Source organism: Manihot esculenta, chromosome 11 (genome assembly GCF_001659605.2).
Source record: "Manihot esculenta cultivar AM560-2 chromosome 11, M.esculenta_v8, whole genome shotgun sequence".
NCBI classification, from domain to species: domain Eukaryota; kingdom Viridiplantae; phylum Streptophyta; class Magnoliopsida; order Malpighiales; family Euphorbiaceae; genus Manihot; species Manihot esculenta.
In genome coordinates, this window is record NC_035171.2 from 26,722,766 (window position 1) to 26,745,453 (window position 22,688).

At 31.2% G+C, this 22,688-nt stretch overlaps 2 protein-coding genes across 2 annotated transcripts; both read right to left on the reverse strand.

Moving 5' to 3' along the window:
* Positions 1 to 6,944: 6,944 nt before the first annotated feature.
* LOC122725184 (calcium-dependent protein kinase 34-like) lies at positions 6,945 to 7,772 on the reverse strand. Its single transcript, XM_043962175.1, has 3 exons — positions 7,697 to 7,772; positions 7,456 to 7,623; positions 6,945 to 7,220 (listed from the first exon to the last, which is right to left on the reverse strand). Exons 1-3 carry the CDS (start codon positions 7,724 to 7,726, stop codon positions 7,137 to 7,139), a joined length of 282 nt encoding a protein of 93 aa, XP_043818110.1. The 5' UTR covers positions 7,727 to 7,772; the 3' UTR covers positions 6,945 to 7,136.
* A 6,903-nt stretch (positions 7,773 to 14,675) lies between these two features.
* Positions 14,676 to 15,315, reverse strand: LOC110626116 (putative lipid-transfer protein DIR1). Its single transcript, XM_021771868.2, has one exon. The coding sequence runs from the start codon at positions 15,200 to 15,202 to the stop codon at positions 14,885 to 14,887; it is 318 nt and encodes a 105-aa protein (XP_021627560.1). The 5' UTR covers positions 15,203 to 15,315; the 3' UTR covers positions 14,676 to 14,884.
* Between the last annotated feature and the right edge of the window lie 7,373 nt (positions 15,316 to 22,688).

Consider the following 22,688-nt stretch of genomic DNA (forward strand, 5'->3'; position numbering starts at 1 on the left):
GGGATTTTATCAGGTACACAGGATGCATAGTAGGCTTGCTACGGGTTCCGGCGACCTTAAGTTGATCAGAATCCTAGCGCCGGTAGCGGTCTGGTTTCCGGGTCGTTACAATACAACTCAAATTAGTTCTTCAACTTTTCTTTAAGCACTTTTCTTTCTTCCTTTGATGTTGTTGAGATGCAACTTTCATCTTGATTCTTTATTTAGTATGTGTTTGAACTTAACAAAGATCTAACCTGCCTACATAGTTTCATAAGAAGGATTAAGTCATAACATAGTTCAAATGTATTTTGTTTTAGCAAAAGACCTATTTTAGCCATTAAAGTATTAGTTAATAGTCAAATAAGCTCTCTATTTTTTTGAATTCAAACAGACCTTTCAACTATTAAAATAATTCAATAAATCCTTTAAATTTTTTAAATAAATCAAATATGTCCTAGGAGTACTTGTATGCCCTTCAAAATTTAAAATTGGACAAATAAGTCCTTCAACTTTTTGAAATAAATAAAAAAGAGAGACTAAATTATAATTTCCTTAAATTTAAATCCAAGTAAAGGCATGTATGAAAAGTTTTTCTAGTACATAAGATGCTTATTAATTATTTTATGCACTCGATATGTAATATCATGATGAATATTTTGGTGTAATAATATAGATTAAATTGATGATTTACCCTTTATTGAACCATTTAGAAAATTTTTCTATAGATTTATTACCTTTTTTTATAGTCACCATCGCTAATTTAATATGATCTAATAAAACATATCAGCTATTTTGTTTAGAAACCTAGACAATATAAATTAATAAATATCACTAAAAGAGGTTAGTTATAGAACAACGAAATAGAATATGAGAAAAAGATTCGAATTAGAAGTAAGGGACTATGTGATAAGTTTTAAAATTTTAAATGCTTTATTTAAATTCTTCTAGAATTTGAAGAGCTTATATGCCTTGTAAGAGTATGTTTGATCTATAATTACAATTTAAAGGTCTTATTTGATTTATTTAAATAGTTAAAGGGTTTGTTTAGAGCTAAAAAAAATTAAGAGCTTATTTGACTATTCATGAATACTTTAAAGGTTAAAACATGCCTTTTGCTATTTTTTTGTGCGACTAAAAATTTGAAAAATTTTTTGTGCAACTAAACTTGGTGAGAATCCAAACTGCCTATGTACCTTCATAATAAGGATCAAGTTAAAATGTAGTTCTTGATAATTTTCTTTAAGGGAGAGTGTCGTTCACAGTTTTAGCTCATGTGGGCCAGGAGCACTAGTGAGCTTCAAGTGTAGTATTTCTCCAAAAATTTATCATTGATAGACTTAACGTGCACTCCATCTTTATCAATAATTTTATATGCACCATTGGAATAGACTTCTCGAATAACATAAGGGCCATTCCAACTCTTGAGAAACTTATTTTCCATGCATTAAAACATATTGGTTGGTCTTCTCATTGCAAGCACCAAATGTCCAACTTGAGAAGAATGAGAGTTAACTTAAGAAGAACGAGGGCAAAATCTCTTGTTGAAGGCTTTTAAAAGTCTAACTTGATATCACTCTAGTCTTTATTGTGCTTCAAACCTCTTTTCATCTCATGCCTTTAATTTTTCAAGGCATAGATGAATATTATCTTTAGTGAAAAGTCCCATTCGGACAGTATTTCAAAGAGAAGAAACTTGACATTTAAGGGCTAGCACAACTTTTACACCATATACAAGTGAATATAAGGCGGCTTGAGTTGGTATTTGGTATATAGTGCGATAAGCCTATAAAGCTTCTTTAATATTTTCATGCTAGTTTCTTATAGAGCAATTAATAATTTTTTTAAGCAGATTGCACAAAGTCTTGTTGGAAGCTTATGCCAAACCATTAGCTAGTGCATGACACGTTAAAGAATTGTGTTGCTTGAAATTAAATTGTGTGCATAACTTATCCATGGTCTTGTTAGGAAATGATGTACCATTATCAATTATGATATAACGGGACACACTGTATTAATATATAATGTCAGCTCGAATGAAATCTACCATACTCTCTTTTTTTACTTTCTTTAATACTGCAGTTTCAATCCATTTAAAAAAGTAATCCATAGCAACCAAAATGTAAAGATGTCCACCTGAGCTTTTTAGTAGAGGTCTAACTACATCTAATCCCCAAGTATTGAATAGCCCAGAAGCAATAGTTGGATGAAGTAGCTCTAATAGTTGATGGATGAGGTTGCCATAGAATTGAAATTCTTGGCATTTCTTTGCATATTCTATACATTTCTTTAATATAGTAGGCCAATAGTATCTCATTATTTTAATTTGAAAATACTTAGGGCTAGATTGATGGGCCCTACACACCATCGAGTGCGCTTGTTCTAATGCTTTTCTTAATTCTTCTTCCCCTAAGCAACACAACCACACTCCCTCCAAATATCATCAGTAGAGTGTGTCCTTATAATAGATGAAGCATACTGCTCTACATTTTATTTTTGTTTTATAATGTACCTCATCTGGCAACTTTTCATGCTCAAAGTAGTCAATCAACGGTTGATTCTCGTCATCCTCATTAACTTAATGGATAAAGATTTTCAAAACTTCATCTTCATTATCTATTATTAGAGGAACAATCCATCTTTTGTAGACATATACACTTGCGTTTATGCTTAAGAAAGACAGAGTTGAGGCTAGATTGACCAAAGCATCTGCCTGTTTATTTTTATTTTGCAGTACATGTGCAAGAGTGATGTCATCAAACTACTTCAATAACCTCTTACTTAAAGTAGAGAACTAGTTCAAACTTTTTGACATCACAAAGAGTGATGATTTAATTGATCACTAGATTTGAATCTTCAAACACCTCCAGGTGAGTTATGTTCAAGTCCATTGCCATCTCAAGTCCCAATATGAAGGCTTGATACTCAGCTATGTTACTTGAACAACATTTGGTTAGGCTGAATGCATATGACAACACCTCTCCTTCAAGTGAAATAAGGATAAGTCCTACCCCCACTCCATGACAACAAGCAGCTCCATCGAAGAATATCTTCTAAGGTTGAGAACTTTCAATGAATAATACATCTTCATTAGGAAGATCTTTCGAAAAATCACAGGTTTCTGGAATAGGATGATTTTTAAGAAAATTTGCCAATGCTTGTCCTTTCATTACCTTTTAAGAAATATAGGTTATGTCAAACTCCTACAATGATATTTCCCACTTAGCCAATCTTCCTACTAGGACTAGCTTTGTCATGAGATACTTAGTTGGATTAGTTTTTGACACCAAGCGAATATGATAAGCTTGCATGTAATGCCTTAACTTTTAATGAAGAACATCAATGCCAAGCACATCTTTTCAATTGGTGAGTAGTTCAACTATGCTCCATTTAATTTGTTACTAATGTAGTATAGAATGCCTTCTTTTCCTTCATCATTTTCTTGTACCAATAATGCTCCTAATGAGTGCTCTTGAGTAATAGTATAGCGAATGAGAGGATATCCAGGAATGGTGCTTATAAAACTGAAGGATTTGACAAGTACCTTTTAATACTATTGAAAGCATTTTTTCAAGTCTCATCCCATTTGGAAGGCACATCTTTCTTCATCAATTGACTGAATGGTTGACATCTCTCAGCCGGGTTTGAAATGAATCATCAAATGTATGCAAACTTCCCTTGTAGGCTTTCTAACTTGTGTATATTCCTTGGCAATCTTACGTTAATTAATTTCAACCCTCGACTTTGTACAATAAAACCAAAGAATCTCCCTATCGACATTCCAAAAGCACTCTTCATTGCATTCGTCTTCAATTGATATCTCCTTAAATGCTCAAATACTTGTCGCAAGTGTTGGAGATGATCTTCTTTTCTTTTCGACTTGACCACAAGGTCATCTACATAACATTCTACATTCTTATAGAGCATGTCACTGAAGATTCTTTGCAATGCGCATTGATACGTAGCACTAATAATTTTCAACCTAAAAGACATGACTTTATAATAGAAGATTCCTTTAGGAGTGCGAAACACAATTAGCTTTTTGGTCTTTCAGTGCCATTGAAATCTGATTGCATTTATGTGAACCATCTAAAAACAATTGAACCTCATGACTAGTAGTTGCATCAATCATAATTTTTAGAATTGGTAGCGGGAATTCATATTTTGAACACATATTATTCAAATCTTTGAAGTTCACAACTCGACATTTAGCCATTCTTCTTTCATATAGTCATAATATTTGATATCAATATACGATATTTGACTTCTCTGATGACTCCAACTTTAATGAGCTTGTTGACTTTATTTTCAATTTGTGAGATCAATTCAACATAAAAACGTCTCTATGCCTACTTTGCAGCTCTAATTTCCTTTTTTTATAGCCAAATAATGAATAATCACTTTTGGGTGAAGTCTAGGCATCTTTTTATAAGTCCATACAAAGATATCTCGAAATTCTAAAAGTAAGTCAACATAGTCATTTTTTTCTTCTGGAGATAACTTTGCAATAATAAAAATTGGTCAAGAACTTTCTTATGTTTCCAAGTTTATTTCTTTCAAGTCATCTATTATTGCTTTATTTCCCTCTTCAAATATAGGTGGAGCATCTTCTGCATTCTCTAAAACTAAAGACTTAGCCTCATTGTGACCTTCTATGGTGATATCACTACAAAAAAACTGTGAAATTGCGACCAAAATTAGCGACCAAATTTTTTGGTCGCTATATAGCTACCAATCAGCGACCATTCTGCGACTGAATGAATGAAATAATATTTTTATTTAACAAAAAGCTTAACGACCAATTTTTGGTCGCTGATTGGTCGCTATTTAGCGACCAAATATAAAATGGTCGCTAATTTAGCGGGAATTAATGGCGCGAGTTATTAGCGACCATATTTGCGACGAAATTGCGACAACTTTTTGGGTGGGGATATTTAGCGACCATATTTAGCGACTAAAATAATTAATCGCTAAATAGCGACCAATCAGCGACCAATCAGCGACCATTTTATTTTTAAAATTTTAATTTAATTTTTAATTATATTTTATTTTATTTAAAATTTTAAATTAAGTAATTTCAATTCGGTATATAAAACAACGTCGTTTTGACAATTTAAGGGATGCTCTAATCTAGGGACGTAAACGGGTAGGGTACCCATGAAAATTAAACTAACCGAACCCGAACCCGATTTATATTAGTAATATCCGAACCCGTTCCGAATCCAATTAAAAATTAATTTAAACTATCCGAATCCGTTCCAAACCCGATTATTATTATCCGAATAAAACTCGAACCCGTTTAATTTTATATATTTTAATTAATAATTTATATAAAAAATATTTTTCATTAATAATTTTCATATAAAAAATATAATATTTCTAAAGAATATTTAAATTTAAATTTTTAAATAAAAATATATAAAAAAAATATATAAATATTATTATAAAATATATTTTTTTATATTAGATTAATTATTTATATAAACGAATTCGGATAGTGAGTTACCGGTACATAAAATCCGAATCTGATCCGAACCCGAACCCATCCCAAACCCGATTATAATTACCCAAATCTGTCCTATTAGGGTTCGGTCGGATCGGATACCCGAAAATACCCGATCCGTTTACATCCCTACTCTAACCTAATTCCTAATCCTAATTTCTAATCCCTAATATCTAATTAATTCCTAATTCATAATAAAATTAACCCTAATCTCTAATTCCTAATTCCGAATTCCTGATCCCTAATTCATAATCCCTAACCCTAATCCCTAATTTTAATCTCTAAAATAGTGACCATTTTATTTTTAAAATTTTAATTTAATTTTTAATTAAATTTTATTTTATTTAAAATTTTAAATTAAGTAATTTCAATTCGGTATATAAAACGACGTCGTTTTGATAATTTAAGGGATGCTCTAACCTAGGGATGTAAACGGGTAGCGTATCCGTGAAAATTAAACTACCCGAACCCGAACCCGATTTATATTAGTAATATCTGAACCCGTTTCGAACCCGATTAAAAATTAATTTAAACTATCCGAATCCGTTCCAAACCCGATTATTATTATCCGAATAAAACCCGAACCCGTTTAATCTTATATATTTTAATTAATAATTTATATAAAAAATATTTTTCATTAATAATTTTCATTTAAAAAATATAATATTTCTAAAGAATATTTAAATTTAAATTTTTAAATAAAAATATATAAAAAAAATTTATAAATATTATTATAAAATATATTTTTTTATATTAGATTAATTATTTATATAAATGGATTCGGATAGTGGGTATCCTGTACATAAAACCCGAATCCGATCCGAACCCGCAACGGGTATTATTTTTAAAACCCAAACCCAATTATAACTACCCAAATCCGTCCTATTAGAGTTCGGTCGGATCAGATACTCGAAAATACCCGATCCGTTTACATAGCTACTCTAACCTAATTCCTAATCCTAATCTCTAATCCCTAATATTTAATTAATCCCTAATCTTAATTGTACTATTAAAGGTAAAATTAATAAAAATATAATATAAAACATTTTAAATAATATAAACTATAAAAATAAAATCTTAATTGAAAGATAAAAAATAAACATAAATAAACCTGCAATCAAAATAACCCATAAAACCCAACCCTAAATCTCTCTCAACTCTCAAAGTCTACTGCCGCCCTCCCCTCCCCCATTCGGCCTCTACGTCACTCGTCTGGTGCGCCTCCCGCCGATCGTGCTCCACGCTGTCAACGTCGTTTCTGCGTTCGGTTCCTGCTCTTCTCCCGCCGCTTCCTCTGCTCCAGTCTTGCTGTCCGGTGCTGCTCCTCGCCGCGTCCTCGGTCACTGCAGGTTTGTGAGATCTATTTATTTCTTAAATTTGTGAAAATATTAAGATTTATGTGAAGTTTTCGTTTGTGAGATTATTGAAAATTATTTGTAATAAAGATTATTGTGAACGGACTGAGAGTTGTTTTAGTGAGATTATTGAAAATTTTTGAAATAAACACTACCATTCAGAGTTGTTTTCGTGATATTGAGATGTGTTTTAGAATATTGTTAATGTGGATTTTGTGTGAATTTTTTATTTTTTGTTTTTGTTGTGATTATGACTTATCATAGTCTATTATTCTCAATATTTTTTGTTTTTGTTGTGATTATGACTTATCCATTCTGTTCATATGCATTGTTGCTGTGATGAACTCATCATAGTCTATTATTCCATTACCGTCTGCATCAGCCTGTTTTGCCAGTGGGGATATTGCATTAAATGTTTCTGATAATTAGAAGAAAAAGAACCATCCAAGATTTTTTGAACTTTAAAAATGGTTTTAGTGGCCTATCCTGGCATAATCCAGCTGTCAATGCATCAAACTCAATTTAGCAGAGTCCTCTCATCCCCATATCCCCATAACCAAAAAGAAAAAAAGTTTCATTGCCCCCGGAAACTATTGAAATAGAAATAGAACAACTTACAGCTTCCATGAGTTGTTTCACTTCATATTCAGATAGCTTTGTCCCTTGCTTGGCAAGTCCTTGCTTCAGCTCTTCAAGTGTTATAGTGCCACTGTTGTCAGTGTCCATTCCCCTGAACATCTCCTTCAATCCCATAATTTCTTCCTCAGATAGACAGCCAGCAATGACCTGCACAATTTTTCATTAAAATTTTGATGCATACCCTTTGAAGCAAATTTGTTAATAGGTCATTGTTGCATACCCTTAGAGCAACTTTCTTGAAATTATTCATTGCTTTGAATTGCTTGAGCCTACTCAATACTGCATTGTCAAGAGGAGTATCAAGAGCTTCTCCATCCTCTTTGATCCATGGATGACCTAAAGAACCCAAATATATTTTCATCAAGAACCTGCATTTTGAGGTCAAAATCAACGTCAGGAATTATACTTACTTAGAACCTGAATGGCTGTCAGGCTCTGTTTGGGGTCTGAATTTAGCATTTTCCTGACAACAAAGGGTTTGAGTCGTTTCTTGTTTGATTGTTATCTATTGCGTATGAATAATCATGTCAAGCATTAAGCACTTACTGCTAGAGCTTTCAATTGTTTATATTATTTAATCTTCCCATGGTTGCTTAGTTTTTTGCTTTTTCTATTTGTGAGAACTGTTTTCAGTAGACAATGTTGTGTTACTTTGAGCCTTATATTGTCATAGACAAATATTGAGTTGGCAATGGATTCAGTATGCCAAGATAAATCTAATTGATCATAATGCTTTCTTACAACTCCTGGCAGTACTAATACCTATTGTCGGTGTGGGAGCTTTCCTCTGGTGGGCAGGGCGGGATATGCTTCAAGTGGCACAGTGAGGCTTCTTCAACCTTTTTAGTCACATTTATTTCTTTCTTCTTAAATATTGTTGTGTGAAATCTTGCTGGCTTTGTGTACATGTATGTGTTCATATATGTATGCTGTGCACCAACCTCTTTTGCTGCTTCTTTCATAACTGATTGTTTTATGCTTTCTGGTCTACATGCAGTGCCCGAATTGTGGAAATGATTTTCAGATTTTCAAGTAAGGGCCACAGAGGTTCTAATTGAATTTATAGAAGCCTTTATGTGATAGTTTTTTGTTGAAAGTCATTCACCTTGGTCCTTGGACCATAATGTTAACTTTTGCAGATCGACTCTGAATGATGAACTGCAGCTCTGCCCCTTTTGCAGTCAACCATTCTCAGGTGAAAGCCATGTCCTGCATCGCCTGATACTATTTTTCATTCTTTTGGCATTTTGTCTATGTATTCCTAGTTTTCTGTTGACCTATAAGTACAGTCTGGTTTCATGGTAGCAAATTGAATCTTCTATATCTTTAAATATATCCTTCATTGAATGGTAGAAATTTTCAGCTATCCATGACATTTTCAGCTATTCATTGAATCTTCTATAGACTCTTGAACTGCAATTATAGGGTATATTCCAGTTTTAAATAGCTAGAGGTGTAGATCAATTGCGGGTTTCATTTGTTTCTTTTGTGGACTTTGTTTACTTTCTTACTCTTGAAATTGAACAACATTGTTAATTTTTCGTTTGTTTTCCTTTTCTTTTTGTCCTCCATCTCCCAGGTGGTGGCATTTTGAATTTTATTCATCTCCATCCAAGTGAAAGAGCATGTGATGCCGGAGGACCTTCTTGTGATCAACTGGAACAACCCTGAGCGCACAGCTACCATAGCGCAGGAGTAATAGGGAGCCAAATTAAACCGCATTTGTATTGTAAATTTTGGAGATGTACTTCCTACTGTAGCTCAGTAGACGAGCCTGTATATTTTACTGGCATATCTTGAGTTGGGTTTCTTTGAGTTGGACAATTTTCTATGTGCAGATTGTTCCAACCCTGTAACAGAAACCTATATCAAATTCATAGTACTATCACAATATTGTGTTTATTTTTTCTAGTTATTTTTGAAATGCATTTTCTTATTTGTTGCTTATCATTGTTTCCTTGCCCTTCTTTGGTTTCTGGTTAATCCTTTGCTTATTTGTTAATTTGACAGAGGCCATAAAAGCAACCACAAAAGCAAATTAAATAATAAATATTTTTTTGATTTTATTATTAATTTGCAACGAAATAACGGTCAAATGCTCATCCTGAGGCGATTAAATAACAACGAAATAGCGATTAAATAACAACGAAATAGCGATTAAAAAAGCGCGATCAAAATTTAGCGACCAAAAAAATGGTCGCTGATTGGTTGCTATTTTGTAATACTTAATTTGCATGATATCAAATTAGCGACCAAAAAATGGTCGCTGATTGATCGCTATTTTGTAATATTTAATTTGCCCTGACACCAAATTAGCGACCAAAAAATGGTCGCTGATTGGTTGCTATTTTAGCGACCAATTTTCAGATTGTCGCCAAAAATTTAGCGACTGGCCAAACAGCGACCATTTAATTTTGGTCGCTAAATGGTCGCTATTTCATAATAGCGACCAAATTCTGCCTTTTAGCGACCAAAATTTTGGTCGCTAAATCACTGTTTTTTTGTAGTGTATAATTGCATGTATCATTCTCCATATTGTCCAACTCTTCTTGCTGCTTTGAGTCTTAATTTTTGATTACCACTACATGTGTTCCTTTTAACATTTAACTAGTAATTACTATCCATTTAATGTATCTATGCAGATGTGAAGGGATCCTGCTATGTATGTCTTTCAGGTCAACAATAACAATGTGGATTTTAGCTTTGTGCTTGTTATTTGAAGCATTAACTCCTAGACTATTTTGGATATATGCCCCTTTTTTATTTGATCTCCTGACTTTTGCATAATCCTATCAAAACTGTCATCTTTATACAAGGATTACTAAGGTGATAAAAAATGGAACCTTTATACTTTTCTTCTACTCTTCTATGGTTATGTATTGTGTGGTCTTCTTATGAATCTTCAAATGTAGTGAAGTAGGGGTTTTATATACAAGACTAGTTATGATGATGCCACAAAGTGAGTCTTTTCTTTTCACACCTTTTATGGCTTGGCTTTATTTGGTGTATCCTGCTGAATGCCTTTAGTTATCAACTTAACAATATTTTCTCGATCATATCCAACCTTAGCCAACAAGATGTAGGCATTTGGATCAAAGCCATTTCCTATCTTATTTGGCAATTCTTTATATTCAATTAAAGGACCTTGAGATAGTGTTGCAAATCCTTTTAATAGAAGCTTAACAACTGTCAAGGATTATATGCTCGTGATTGGTAAAGTCAAGTCTTCTAACCGCTTTAAAATTGAGAGAAAATATTATCCTTTCATCTTATTTGCATGAGCTCCTTCCACTTTACCTTTTTCCTTCAAATTGATCTCTTCTTCTTTTTAAGACTTGGAGATAGACAATTCCCCCCCAACTGAAGCCATCTCTGTATAGAATTTTGCATCAGTAAAATGAGACTCTACTATTGTGAAAGGTGACAATTGACTTTCACCTTCTTTACTTATCCATCTCTGTAGTATTTGAAGCATTTGATGTAGTGTAGAAGGAACAACCTCATTTTCATGAGCCCAAAGTCGGCCTAACAACAAGTTATATATGGTTCTAGTATCAATAATATAAAATAGTGCACTTGTTATGAATAAGTACCTAAAGTGTGATATTTCCAATGGTCATTTATCCATCCTACTTGAAGCTTTGAATCATTAAGTGACTTTGCATTAACTCGTTCGAAGCTATGCCTAAATCTTTCATGATTTTGAGATGCATAATGTTGATAGCAGACCATCATCCACAATAATCCTATTCACTTTTCATTCTCAAATGTAGCCCTTAATGAATAACAGATGATTGTGCAGCTTAGTTCCTAGTGATACGTCTTCATCAGAGAAATAAGTTTTTGCCATACAAGAGTTGCATGTAATTTTCTTGGCACAAAAGCTCATTTTCATCATAGCTTCTCCATCCTCTGAGTCTTTGCTCCATTAATATGATAGCATAGGAAGATGATTATCTCAGGTTCAACTACTTTTGGCAGAAATTCTCTTAGAGTCACAGGGAATCATGGCTTTTGCATGAAACTGTTTTCATTTATTCCTCGATTCAGTTTCCTCTCTCCCTTTTGGGACATTGTTCTCTTTGTAGGTCTTTTCACCAAGGATTGTTTTGGTAATGATCCTCTCTTCTCTTTACTCCTCTTGTGAGTAATAAAAATCCATGCTTCATTAGATTTCACATTTTTATTATCTCTTAGTTTGATGCTGCCAGCATGTGATTGGTTGCTAGTATGGAATTGAGATGATAATGATTCTCTATTCTTTTTACTCCTCTTGTGAGAAATAAGGGTCCATCCTTCATTAGATTTTACCTTTTTATTATCTCTTAGTTTGATGCCTCTAGCATGTGATTGGTTGCTAGCATGGAATTGAGATGAGGTTTGAGTTAGAGATGCAATACTACTTAGGACCTGAATTGGTTTAAAAGACTCGAACTTCAACATCATGACATGTAGGCCAACAGACATATTGATTCTTTCAATGGTAGCCATATTTAAAGTGGCATCTTCTTCATTAAAAGTAGCTTCTCCTCTCTCATATTGCTCCATAATCTTGTCTTTCAAGATGAAACACTTTTATATAGGATGGTTAACCAATCAATGATACCTATATTTGTTTGGATCATTTACATAATCAACTCCTTCTAGACGTTTCATCTCTGGCAACTCAATAAGGTTAGCTTGTAGTAAATCGTCCAACATTCTTGGTACATCAAAATTGGAGAAAGAATATTGCTTTTCTTGTCTTTCTTTCAAGGTGTTTTTCTTTCTACCAGGACCTTTAATAGCCTTTTCTTCTTTCTTCTCTTCTTAGTATTAGTACAAAACTTAAATGGCATTATACTGATAGTTGTGGATCGCTTTTCTTCAGCTTTTGCAAGAGCCTTGCCCCCTTTGTGAAACTCATACTTTTCCTTAAGTTTATTGGGTTCTACCATTGGAAATCCTTGACTCTCCGCTACAGTAATGCTGAACTATATGTCATGAGCACAAGTGGCTAATTCTTTAAAAGTATTGGGCTTGATGCCTTGCAGAATGTACCTCAACCTCCAATGCATGTACTATATACACATATAAAAAGTAAACATTTCTAAGAGGTGATATTTGCGGTTTAGACTTATGTTTTTTCCACCTATGAATGCACTCAATCATAGGTTCTTCTGCCTATTGGCAGGTGTTTATAAGTTCCATTGTGTTGATAACTCGATGTGTATTGTAGAAACATTTAATGGTGCCCTACTCCAAGTTAGTATACCAATCAAAGATATTTCCTTTTAACGATCAAACAAACTGCTTAACCATGAGATCTTTTTCAGTACCTACATTATTGCAGGTTTTCACAAAATGAGTCACATAGTGTCTTAGATTGCCTTTATCATCAAACTATTGAAACTTTAGGGGTTGATAGTTAGCAGACATCTTCATAAAGTCAATCCTTGGGTGTAAGGTTTAGTATACGTATAAGAAGGTTGAGTGATACTTTTAACTTGATCCTTGATGTTATCCTTGAGTTGGTTTAAAAGGATCAAGCCACCAGTAACAACTTGCAAGCTTTTTACAACACCATTGATGAAACTCTTCATGCTTTCTTGTTGACTTTGTGTTTGAGGTTCTTTGATAGCAATTGGCTCTTTCTCAGTCAATCCATCCACCTTATTATCAAATAAGCAAATGATCCCTTTCTCTTTAACTGAATCAACCAGTGTCTCCAAAAGTTTACTCACTTTGGCAATTCGCTCTTCTAAAGAAGTTATATTAGTTATCATGACAGTCATGGTATCATATTTCTTAAATTTGTTAGAACCTTCAATAATTGCAAATGCCTTCCCATTTGCATTTTATAGAGTGTTGGTACTTAGGACATAGATATTCTATGCACATGAACACATTCAATTGATCATTCTTTGATCTTAGCATTAGGTTTAGCATCAATAGTTCACTGAACAGTGAAAATGGTAGGTGTATTTCCTTGTGAAGTAAAGGAAATTGATTCTTGATTCTTGATAAAGGAAAGAGATGAAAGGTAGAGAGATCTCACTGACATGCTAAAAATATGTACATAAAAATTTCATATCTAAAATTAAAAGATAAGAAAGCAGTGAACAATTAGTAATTTAATAAAGAAAAGTGAAATTTAATCTCTAACAATGAATTTCTCGAAACAAAAGAATTTGATTATTTGATTCTTTTATTTGACACTTGTGATTCAAGAGTTTGAAAAACTTGTTCTTGAATCGATAAAAAAGACCTCTTTGATTTGGAGGACTTGTAGATTCAGTAATCCTAAAATTTGGGTGGAAGTTATGAAGAGCTGGTAGCTTGTAGTCTTGAGAAAATACTTGCGGCCTGAGACTTGATCTTCTTCATTTTTCTTTTAGTATGACCTCTCAATTTATAGAGAATTCGAGAGGAGGCTTCCAATTGCCTTTTGAGAAGTGGTTAACTTGCTTTTTTTAATTAATCAATTTATGTTATAAATATTTAAATGGATTTATTTAATGAAATTAATTTAATTAAAAATTACTAAATAAAATTTATAGACTCAAAATGATATTTATAATTAAAATTTATTTTTTTATTCCCACAACATTAATTAAAAATGTAACTAAAAATAATTTTTATTTAATTTTACTCTATTATATCTTTTACTCATATTTCTCCATTAAAAATAAAGTTAACTTTTTTACTAAACCATACATGAAATAATAATTTTTTTTTATCTTTCTAATATATTAAATAGAAAAATAAAAAATTAATAAATAAACTAATATTAAATGAGGACGTCTTCTTTAACTGAATTACAAAAAAAAAATTGATTTTATAAATTATAAGAATATTATGTTCGAAATTCGAAAAAATAGCAATTAAATAGTTAAATTTTGACAAAATATTGGACTTGTAATATTTCACCTTTAAATAAACATTAATAAATGTAAATGAACAACTTATAACATTAACAGTCTCGATTTGAGATTCTCTTAGTGCCTCAATTTTGAGTAGTTAACTACTAAACAAAAGCCTCACAGATCACAATGGCTTGCCTAGGTTGATAGCCGATGATAGAGTTTATAAAACTCTTAAAAGAGAAAATAAAATTATTAAAATAAAATTATTAAAATTTTTTTTTTTTTAAAAGGTGATTGAAAATTGAGTAGAATATGAGATGTTTCAAATTTATGTTAATTTTGTGCAAAAATTAATTAGAATCAAACATTATTTCTTAAAGTATTATTATATTTGAGAAACAGCCAACACACGGAGAATACCAACCGGTCTAAAACAAGAAAAATACAACAAAGAGCTAAATTATCCAACTCAAGCTTCACCTTTTTCACAACAACTTTTGTTTCTTTCTGCTAATTATTACAGCCTTCCAAACTGAGCAGAAACACAACTTGTTCTTTAACCTCTAGCAGTTGGCAGGGTGAGGAAGATTGCACTTGGCTGGAAGCTTCACGGCAAGCTTTGGATCAATCCCAAGAGAAGGAAGCAACTTGGAATTCTTGTAAGAGCACAGGCAATTCATGTCTGCATGGGAAAGCGCCGAGCAGCAATCACTTGTCGGAGCAGTAGGGTTTGGAGGAGTCACAGAAGGCTTGCAAGCCATTAGTCCGGCCACCGGCATGTTGCAGATGGTTTGTGCAGTAGAAAGCTGAAGCACACTTTTGCTGCTGATGGCTGCAAAGATCATAACAATTACAAGGAAAAGTTTTTGGAATCTCTCCATTTTTGTTGCTATATATGAAAATCTAGTGCTAATACTTGAGATTTTGATTTATTTTCTCTGCAAGTTCTTGGGATTTGTACTGGGTTTGGGTGTTTATATAGGAAAAGAAAAGACCGATTGTAGTGGACATTTCTCTCGTGAACCTAAATTGGCAGGTTTGCCTAATTCTGGATACTGTGGTGTCACGGGAACAACACTCGTGGTGGGGAAGTATCATTCGCACTGGCCCAGCTCTCTTCTTGATGGAGTTGTTAATTGATCTGTTGCATTACTTTTCATATTGGTTGGAGAGATATTAAAACCCACTTGAAATATTTTTCTTTTTTTTTTTGTCATCACTTTTCATCCTCTCTTATTTTTTTTATATTTTTTTTTGCTTTCAATTATGTAATACATCCATTCTTATCCAGCAATTATATAATTAATTTTTATCGAATTAAAAAATTTACTGATTAATATTTTAATTTTAAAAGATATATTAAAAATTTTTAAACTTTTAAAACGTGCACTGATTCACTCATTAGTTAATTTTAGATTTTAAAAATTGGAAAGAAATTTTTTTTAGAATGAAAATTGAAAAAATAAAATTTGATATCTCTCAAATTTAAAAGATTCAATTGTTTAGTTATTCATTTAATAAATTTAAAAGGTAATTTTAGAAGGAAAAACTTTTCTTTTCTTTTTAGCATTAAAAATCACTGCATTAACTTAAAAATTTAATAGCAAAGAGTAATTAATAGAATTTTTAAAATGTTAAAATATTTTAATATATTTTTTAATTTTAAAAAAATAACTAATAAATTTAACTATATTATATAGATTAAATAATAATTTTTCATTTTTATATGATATTTTCTTTTATGTTGAAGTGTATGTGTACATATATTGCATACACATATTTACATAAATATATGATTGGATTTTTTAAGAGTGTGCTTATCTTAATTTATAAGATAATTCATTTATTTATAAGTTTTCAAAATAAGTGATCCGTTTGTTTATAACCATTTTTTAAATTTATAAATGCAGTTTATAAGCAAAATTGATTAAGTGAACTAAATTTTTATTTTGATACTGGTTTTATCAACTAAATTACTATATTACCCTTATTTAATTTTTTATTATTTTTGTTTTAAAATAAAATTTGGAAATTGAAAATTGAAAGAGTAGAATTTGAGAGTTTTTATATTTACTCGGATGCATTTATTACCAAGGTAAAGGTAAGTCTGTGAGTGCAATTTTAAAACTTTACCCTATTTTATTTAATATGTGTATATATTATTAATTCTGAAAACAAATTTACTTACAAATTACATATTATCAAACATGTCAATAGTTTATTATTTATTTATAAATATTTTAATCAAATAATAAATAGTTGTTTAGAATTTTAAGGGTTCATAAGCCAAGTTTTATAAGTCAAACTAAACTAAGATGTTGGTCTTAAAATGATGAATAGAATTTTATGCCTAACAAATTTGAATTTTATGCAAAGTTGGCGTTGCTATCTCGTTAAATAAAGTCAAGTCGGCTAACTTGAACATCTAATCATATAGTGATAACAACTTGATCCGATATAACATATTTTAATTAGTGATATATCATAATAATTCAATTTACTTATTTTAAAATTATTAATTATTTTGAAGAGAAAATGATTACTTTCCTGTAGATCTCTGATTTTATATTATATATATATAATTAAATCAGTGAAAAATAAAATCTTGTATGATATGAAAATAATAAAATAAAAATAGACAATAAAAAAAATTAAAAATGAGTTGAATAATTTAAGAATAGGGAGAGTTGTACCTAATCTTAGGCCATTTGGCAAAAAACTTAGTCTATGAATTTCATTTATATTTATAAAATGATGAGACTTAAAGATTCATTTCAGCCTCCAGAAGAAAAGATATTGGAATTTAAGAAAGTAATGTTAGGCCATATGAACCATGATCTTTAGACCATTCAGCCAACTAGAGGTGCATGGAGTCTAATTTTTATTTTTTTTAATAATTTATAGGGATCTTGGGGAAATAATTAAAAATCAATTAAACTAAAATCAGCTCCAAAGCAGCCCAATAAATCCAAATCAATTGGCCATAAGGGAGAAAGAGGGAGATTTGATTTCTTTTTTGGTTTTACCATATTTATTTATTTCCTTCGTCTCTCCCAAAAACCTAAAAATAATAAGCACATTCACTCATTCTTTGTTCCAGTCGGCCTTCCACTCTTCCTAGGCTGAAAATTCTCTCATTAAAAAAAAAACAAAGACAAGAAACGTCTCCTCTCTTCCTTACCTTGTCGCTGCCTTTTGCCTTCTCTGCTCAATCTTTTTTCTTTTTGCTTCTATTATTTTAATCAAAGGTAAACACTCTCAAAAATAGTTTTTATGGCACAAAAATATTATTTTACATGTTTTTTAATTTATTTTACTATATTACTCATCTTCTACATTAATTTTAATATGAAATTTGAAAATAATATAAATTTATATATGTTTATTTTGGTGATTCCCATTCTTTTTGGGTTATCCATCTTGAATGTAAAGGATTTTGATTTCCAAAATATTTGTATTGTAATTTTCATAAAATTCTCTATAATTTTCATATATTATTGACTTTCTAACCATCAAATCATGTGATTCTTGATCCTAAATTCTATGATCCTAAATTTAAGTTGAAAAGTGAACTAAATTTCTTATGATTTGAGTTTTTTTAATTTTAACTTTTATTAATAAGTGCTATATCGTATAGAAAATCAGTGTCAGTTTCTAGAATAATGTTATTGCAAGGGTCACACCTTGAGTTTTACTAATGCTTTTAAGTTGATTCCTTTTTTATTATCTAGTTTATATGTAAAGTTTATTTATGTTAATTTTTTTTAATTTTTATTTGTTGATTTACAATTTTTTCAAAAATTTAATTCTGTCAAAAATCTATTATCATCATATATGTTATTTCGGTAGGACTATTTTAATTTTTTTTTTTTTTTGTTCTTTTGACTTTGATTCTATATTTTGGTATTTAATTTTTTTTTATGTTATTAATATTTCTTTTTGTGTTAGAACAAGAGTTAGGAAAGGGATTTGATTTCCTTCTTTATTTAGGATTGCTGTCCCTTTTAATTTTCAGACTTGATTTTCTTTATTTTATTTGTTGTAAATTAATTTTATTTTGTTTATTTACTTTTTTTTTCTCCTTAAATTATGGTAATTTTAATTCTAGTAAGTGAGGACCAAAAAAGCAAGAAAAATATATCCTTACCTTATTTACAAAGAAGCATGGCCAGCACTTCTCCCCCTCATTGGTTTGAGTTGCTTGCCTTGGTGGACTATTGGGCTAACCCTATAAGCCCAAAGTGAAGTCCAACTTTATTTGAAGGCCCAATGGAGCACCTTTAAGGTCCTTGCGAAGGGTTATGGATTTAAAGGTTTCATAATAGGAAATATATTTTTAATTTTAATTATTTTGGTAATATAATTTAATTATTTTTTCCTCATCCTTTTCTTTAGTTGTAGGACTTTGGGATGTAATTCATTTCTCTTTCCCATTCTTTAAATACTTTTACTTGCTTTCCTCGTTTATATATGCATATGCGATGAGATGCAAAACTTACCATTTTTTCATATTAAATTCTATAATTTTATTATGATTTTGATATAAACGAATTAGTTTTTTACTTAAATTTTGAATTTGGATAGGTTTTGAGCTGAAAATAACAAAATAAACTAAAAGAAACTATTTTAGATCTTTTTTTAACTAGAAGGTATAGTCTTACCCAAGACTATAGTCTAAACTTGACGAACAGATCGTACGATTTCTATTTTGCGCTGTACAGAGTTTGAAACTATTTTAGATAGATGCAAACACAATCAGATCAAAATTAGAATAAGAGTCATTATAGGAGTAATAAATTTATTTTACTTTTTCTTTTAAATTCTGAATAATTATCTTTTTATTTAGGAAAAGCATATATAAAGGCTGCCCTAGAAATAGGATCTCATCTCTTTTCTTCTCTTCTCTCTTCTTCAATTCTTCTTTGGCTGAATTCTTCTTCTCCTTCTTTTATTTTTCTACAATTTTATTATGACACTTAAAGGCTAAACTCTTTATTCAGTTGAAAGTTAATTAAGTTGAGGTTTAAATAAATTGTGGGATTTTATTCTTAATTTATGTTCATCTTAATTTCTGTTTTCAATTAATTTCTATTTTTGAAAAACACCACCTCCATTGTTGTCCTTTTAGAAGTACAAGAGGTCTATTGAATCTCCTAGAAAGACAACATATTGCTAATTAACCCGAGTAAATATGTAATTATTTAATTAGATTAATACAAGTAATAATTAGCATATTCGTTTATATTAAAAAATTAATTGATTTGATTTAAATAATTCGCTTGCTATTATCGATCACGTTTAGGTTTTTCTATTCTTAAAGTAATTAATTAATTAAATCTATACGTTTGATGTAGTTATCAATTAATTAGGAATTAATTTAAGCGCTACGTAAATTAATTTAATTTTAAGAAAGAATTGGTGGGATTCGCTTGTTTGAATATTATAACCAGTAATGGGAATTAAATTAATTATCTTTGAATCAATGATCAATTGAAACCTCTTAATTTTAATTACCTTCAACATGAGCTTTTTAATTAATTATATATTTCATCACTCTAATTGCATTAATTTATTTCTTCTTTAGTTTTTTTTCAAATCAATTTCTTCAATAGCAATTTTCTTCTTCTCTCTTCTTGATTAAACGGTTCTTCTTTTTCTCACTTATCATAAATATTAAACAATTTTAAGGTTTCTGTGGGATCGACACTCATTTACCCTATCTGCAAAAAATCTTTTAAATCTAGAAAAGAAAAATCAATTTTTAATTGATGGATTCGAAGCCCGTTAAATTTTGGTGCATTGCTGGGGACCTCTAATAATTTATTTTTATTTTTATGACTAGATCTGAAAACAATAGAATCCAGTTTGATCAAAAAAGGGAGCCTCTCAACCATCTATCCGAACATCTGTGCGAGAAAACACCAAATACCCCACGTCTTCAAGACCACCCAAACACCTAGTTGAACCCAATGGAAGAGAAACGATGGCTGCAGCTCCTGCCGAAGAGCAACCTCTTTGCATTACATACCCAGTGTTGAACGCACCCTTGGAATTTCAAACATGTATGATTCACATGTTATTAAAATTTCAAGAGTTGAAAAATGAAGATCTACATCACCATTTGAAAGAATTTTACGTAGATTGTGCAAGCATGCGACCACAGGGGATAACTGATGAACATATCAGATTAGTAGCCTTTTCTTTTACTTTAATTGAATCTACTAAGAATTAGCTCTATTATTTGACCCCAGGTTCAATTACCACTTGGGCATAAATTAGAGCTTTGTTTCTAGAAAGGTTTTTTCCAGCAACTAAAGCTCCATCTATAAGAAAGAAAGTAAGTGGAATCAAATAAAGACAAAATGAAACGCTCCATGAATATTGGGAACGTTACACAAAATTAATAGTAAGTTTTCCAAAACATGGAATCACCAAAAAACAACTCAACCTTTATTTCTATGAAGGACTATTGTCATTAAAAAAGAGAATAATAGATGCTGCTAGTGGAGATGCTATTTCAGAAATGGAGCTTAAAGAGGATAAAACTTTAATCTCGAAAATAGCTGCCAACTCTAGACAGTATGGTCGAGATAAAGATATTTCTAGACGTGTGAATGAGGTAAGTATTGCATCTTTAGATTTTAAAATTTCACAACTTACCGCTGCAATTCAACAATTGGTTGTAGGGAATAATGTACGGACTTCTGGCATTTGCAAACAAGCCAACCATCCCATAGATATATATCCTACCCTTCAGGAAGAACAACAAGTAAATATAATTGGAGGATTCAATAGACAACAAAGGAAGTATAATCCATTTTCAAATACATATAATCTGGGGTGGAGAGGTCATCTGAATCTTAGCTATGGGAATAGACAATAAAATTTTCAACCAAGAGTGAATTATCAAGCTGCAAAATCAGGTATGTCTCTAGAAAATATTGTGCAATCTCTTGTTAATAGAACTCTTACTTTTCAACAGGAAACGAAATTGAGCATATAGAATTTAGAGAACTGAGAGAGTCAACTTGCTATATCAATGAGCAAGCTGGAATCTCAAGGAAAACTACTCTCCCAAACTGTACCAAACCCAAAATAGAATGCAAGTGCAATTATATTGCAAAGCAGAAAAGAATTGGAAACTGCCAGTTGAAGTGGCTTGCCCAAGGCAGTGCAACAGATCTGATGCCAGAAGCAGAAATAGAGATTTCAGCAGAGAACTAGCCCAAAAAATCAGAGGTAGAATAGTGCTTAATTCAGGTAACGCGTCCCTCTTTTCCTAAAAAACTTTCTCAATCCAAAAGGGAAAGGGAAAAAAAAAGAGATTTTAGAGATTTTTCGCAAAGTCCAAGTAAACATACCCATTCTTAAAACTATAAAGCAAATACCCAGGTATGCGAAATTTCTAAAAGACATATGCACTAGTAAAAGGAAATTATATGGATATGAAAAGATTAAGATAGGTGAGAATGTGTCAGCTTTACTTCAAAGAAAGATTCCACAAAAATATAAAGATAAGGACATGTTTGCAATATCATGTAAAGTTGAAAACTTTGAAGTTAAGAAGGTAATGTGTGATTTAGGAGCTTCAATAAATGTTATACATCTGTCTGTTTATTTATCTTTGAATGCAGGTCCTTCGAAACAAATAGGAGTCGCACTCTAAGTCACCGATAGATCAATAGTCTATCCAAGAGCGTGTTGAAGGATGTCTTGGTTTAAGTAAGAAAATTAATTTTTTCAACAGACTTTTTTATTTTGGACATGGAAGATGATAGTTTATCTAACTCTACTGATTTGTTGCTCAAAAGACCATTCCTTAGCACAGCTAGAACGAAGATCAACGTGCATGAAGGTATGCTCACGATGGAGTTTGACAGAGAAGAGGTAAAATTTAATGTCTATGATGTAATGAAGTATCCTAATAATAATTTTTCTCTTTGCACAACAGACATTGTTGATTTTCTTGCTCAAGAAGTATTTGAATTAAGTAAGGAAGACAAGTTGTAGGTAGCTCTAACTGAAAATTTGACATTGGACTGCCTTGACAATAGCACATCTCAACTCGATGAGGAAATCATAGAACCAGTATGCTCATTGGACGTTTCAAGCCATAAGGTAAGTATTTTTAACTCACTTCCAATACCCAAAACTTACCACAAACTTCTTCTTTCTATTCTTCAGGCGCTAAAACTCGATGTAAAAACATTTCCTATGCATTTGAAATATGTATTCTTAGAAAGTAGTAACACACTTCTAATCATAATCTCTCCCAAGTTGAATCCTTTAAAAGTAAAGAAGTTAATTTGGGTGTTGAATGAATACGAAGATGGAAGTGGTTGTAGAAGGGAAACCAATGAAGCTTAA